The sequence below is a fragment of the Gossypium raimondii genome, chromosome 6 (genome assembly GCF_025698545.1).
Source record: "Gossypium raimondii isolate GPD5lz chromosome 6, ASM2569854v1, whole genome shotgun sequence".
NCBI classification, from domain to species: Eukaryota; Viridiplantae; Streptophyta; class Magnoliopsida; order Malvales; family Malvaceae; genus Gossypium; species Gossypium raimondii.
In genome coordinates this window covers 30,220,980-30,223,541 of record NC_068570.1, presented here as the reverse complement: position 1 = coordinate 30,223,541, position 2,562 = coordinate 30,220,980, and the positions used below count along the sequence as shown (strand labels likewise).

Sequence of the window (2,562 nt, the reverse complement as noted above, 5' to 3'; positions counted from 1 at the left end):
AGACTTGGAGTAAATCAGGATGTCATCAATGAAGACCATGACAAACTAATTGAGATAGGGTTGAAAGACTCTATTCATTAGGTCCATGAAAGCGGCGGGAGCATTCCTAAGACCGAAGGGCATCACTAAGAATTCGTAGTGCCCATACTTAGTCCTGAAAGCAATCTTTGACACATCAACCTCTTTCACTTACAACTGATAGAATCTCGACCTCAGATCGATTTTAGACAAAACCGTAGCACCTCAAAATTTATCAAATAAGTCATCGATCCTTTGTAATGGGTACTTATTTTTCAAAGTTAACTTATTCAACTGACGATAATCAATGCACAAACTCATAGACCCATCATTCTTTATCACAAGAAATACTAGAGCTCCCCACGACAACACACTTGGCCTTATGCAACCGTGATCAAGCAACTTTGTAACTGTGCCTTAAGCTCCTTGAGCTCCCTAGGTGCCACTCGATAGGGTTCAATGGACACTGGTGTTGTCCTAAGCAGTAGCTCAATTCCAAACTTGACCTCATGCTTAGGAGGTAAACTGGATAGCTCCTCTGGAAAGACGTGGGGAAACTCTTTCACTACACGAATATTCTGTAATGCCGCACTATCTACATTTGTGACCATGATGTACGCGAGATAGGTATCACACCTATTACTGACCAATTTCTCTGCTACCAAGGCAAAAATTACATTAGTAAGATAATTTTGACGCTCCCTAACCATAATTATCTCATTCTTAGAAGAAGTCCTTAAAGTAACTCGCTTAGTGTCACAGTCTAGGATGAATCGATGCTTATTCAACCAGTCCATTCCCAATATGAGATTAAATTCTCCGAAGGGTAGTTCCATAAGGTCGGTAGGAAATACCTCACCTTGGACTTGCAATGGACATCGCTTATAGATCTTATTTATATACACAGATTGTCCTAATGGACTAAGTATGATCACATCACTAACAATTTCCTCTACCCGGATACCCAGTTTTTTAGCCATCACACAAGATATATACGAATGGGTAGAGCCATTATCTATCAATAAAAAAATAAGGAATAACATTAATAGTAAAGGTACCTACTATCACATCGACATCATTACGATCCCCTCGGTGTCTAGCCACTACACAATTGCTAACTACTTTGCATCAACTGAGTCAGCACCCTGACTCGATGCTTGTTGTCTCTAACCCACATTACCTCCTCTATTTTGCCCCTAAGCTCGCTATGACTGCTGACCAGCTCTCTGATTCGATGCACAATTTTGACCCTGTGCTTGCGTCTACTAATTCAATTGAGGACAATCTTGAGTCTTATGGTTCAGTGATCTGCACTTTAGGCATACACCCATGCCCCGCCAATACTCACCCGGATGTCTCTTGCCACATGTGGCATAATTCTGGATTCAATGTCCAGTTATGACAAAGTTCTAGTAGGGGCAGTCATCTCTAGTTCGCTTAGCTAGGTGCTAAGTTTGCCCACTATGTCTGAAATCTCTCTTAGCAAGAGCTCTTACTTGCTCCTTTCATTCGCACTCAAGACGTCTGACCTCCTCACAAATCTTAGTCTTCTCAACCAAAGCTTTGAGGACCCTTTCTTACAACAGAGCTACTTACATTATCAAATCAGATCTAAGCCCAAACTTAAATCGGGTGCACTTATCTCGTTCATCTACCACCATTCCCAGGGCATAACGCCTAAGCCTCAAGAACTCTGCCTCGTAATCAGCCACGGACATGTTACCCTCCCTTAGCTCAATGAACTCAAGCCTGTTGGCCTCAACGTACCTTGCACCTACATATTTCTTCTAGAAAGCATTTAAAAACTAGCCTCACATCAAATAATCGGCTTGGGTACCCCTTATAATAGCTTGCTATCAACGGTAGGCCTCATCATGCAGTAACGACATAATTCCTTTAAGTTTCTGCTCTCGGGTGCATTCTATATCATCAAGAATCCTCTCTGTAGCCTCTAGCCAATATTCAGCTACAGTGGGAGTCATCCCAACAATGCCCCTAAACAGCTCGACCCTACTCGATTGGAGCCTCTTAACAATGGTGCCACGACTATTAGCACTCGATTGGGCACCCATCACTCGTTCCAATACTCGTAACATGGTTTGCAATACAGCCTCATTCGTAGGCTCTTATTGACTCTCATCAACAGTGGGTATGCGTTCTACATTCTCTGCAATTGGCTCAAGGGTTTGCACCTAAGATGCAGATGAGTCTATTTGGGTTCCTTGACCCAGCTCTCCACAATCTCTCATTCCTCTAGTCCTAACTCAATGAGTACTCATTTTAAGTTTTATGCAAGTTGTCAATAGAGATAAGTTTTATCATTATCACTTGAATATTTTTCAATCAAAATTTCGTCTTACTTATTGATTTATATAAGTCTCACTATTTATTCGTTTCAAAATCTAGAGTTTGTCTCAATCTAAAGTTTCTATTGTTTTCACAATCTAGAGTTTTTCACAGTTCTATAGTTTTCAAATCTATATTTTCACATCTAGATTACTTACCTCAGATTGGCTTCGGGAAGTCTCAAATTTCTTTTATAAC

General features: G+C 40.9%; 1 protein-coding gene across 1 annotated transcript; it reads right to left on the bottom strand.

Annotated features, from left to right (window-relative positions):
- Window positions 1-398: 398 nt before the first annotated feature.
- On the bottom strand, window positions 399-2,090 carry LOC105771874 (uncharacterized). Its single transcript, XM_012593257.1, has 4 exons — window positions 1,880-2,090; window positions 1,615-1,792; window positions 1,141-1,280; window positions 399-1,033 (listed from the first exon to the last, which is right to left on the bottom strand). Exons 1-4 carry the CDS (start codon window positions 2,088-2,090, stop codon window positions 399-401), a joined length of 1,164 nt encoding a protein of 387 aa, XP_012448711.1.
- Between the last annotated feature and the right edge of the window lie 472 nt (window positions 2,091-2,562).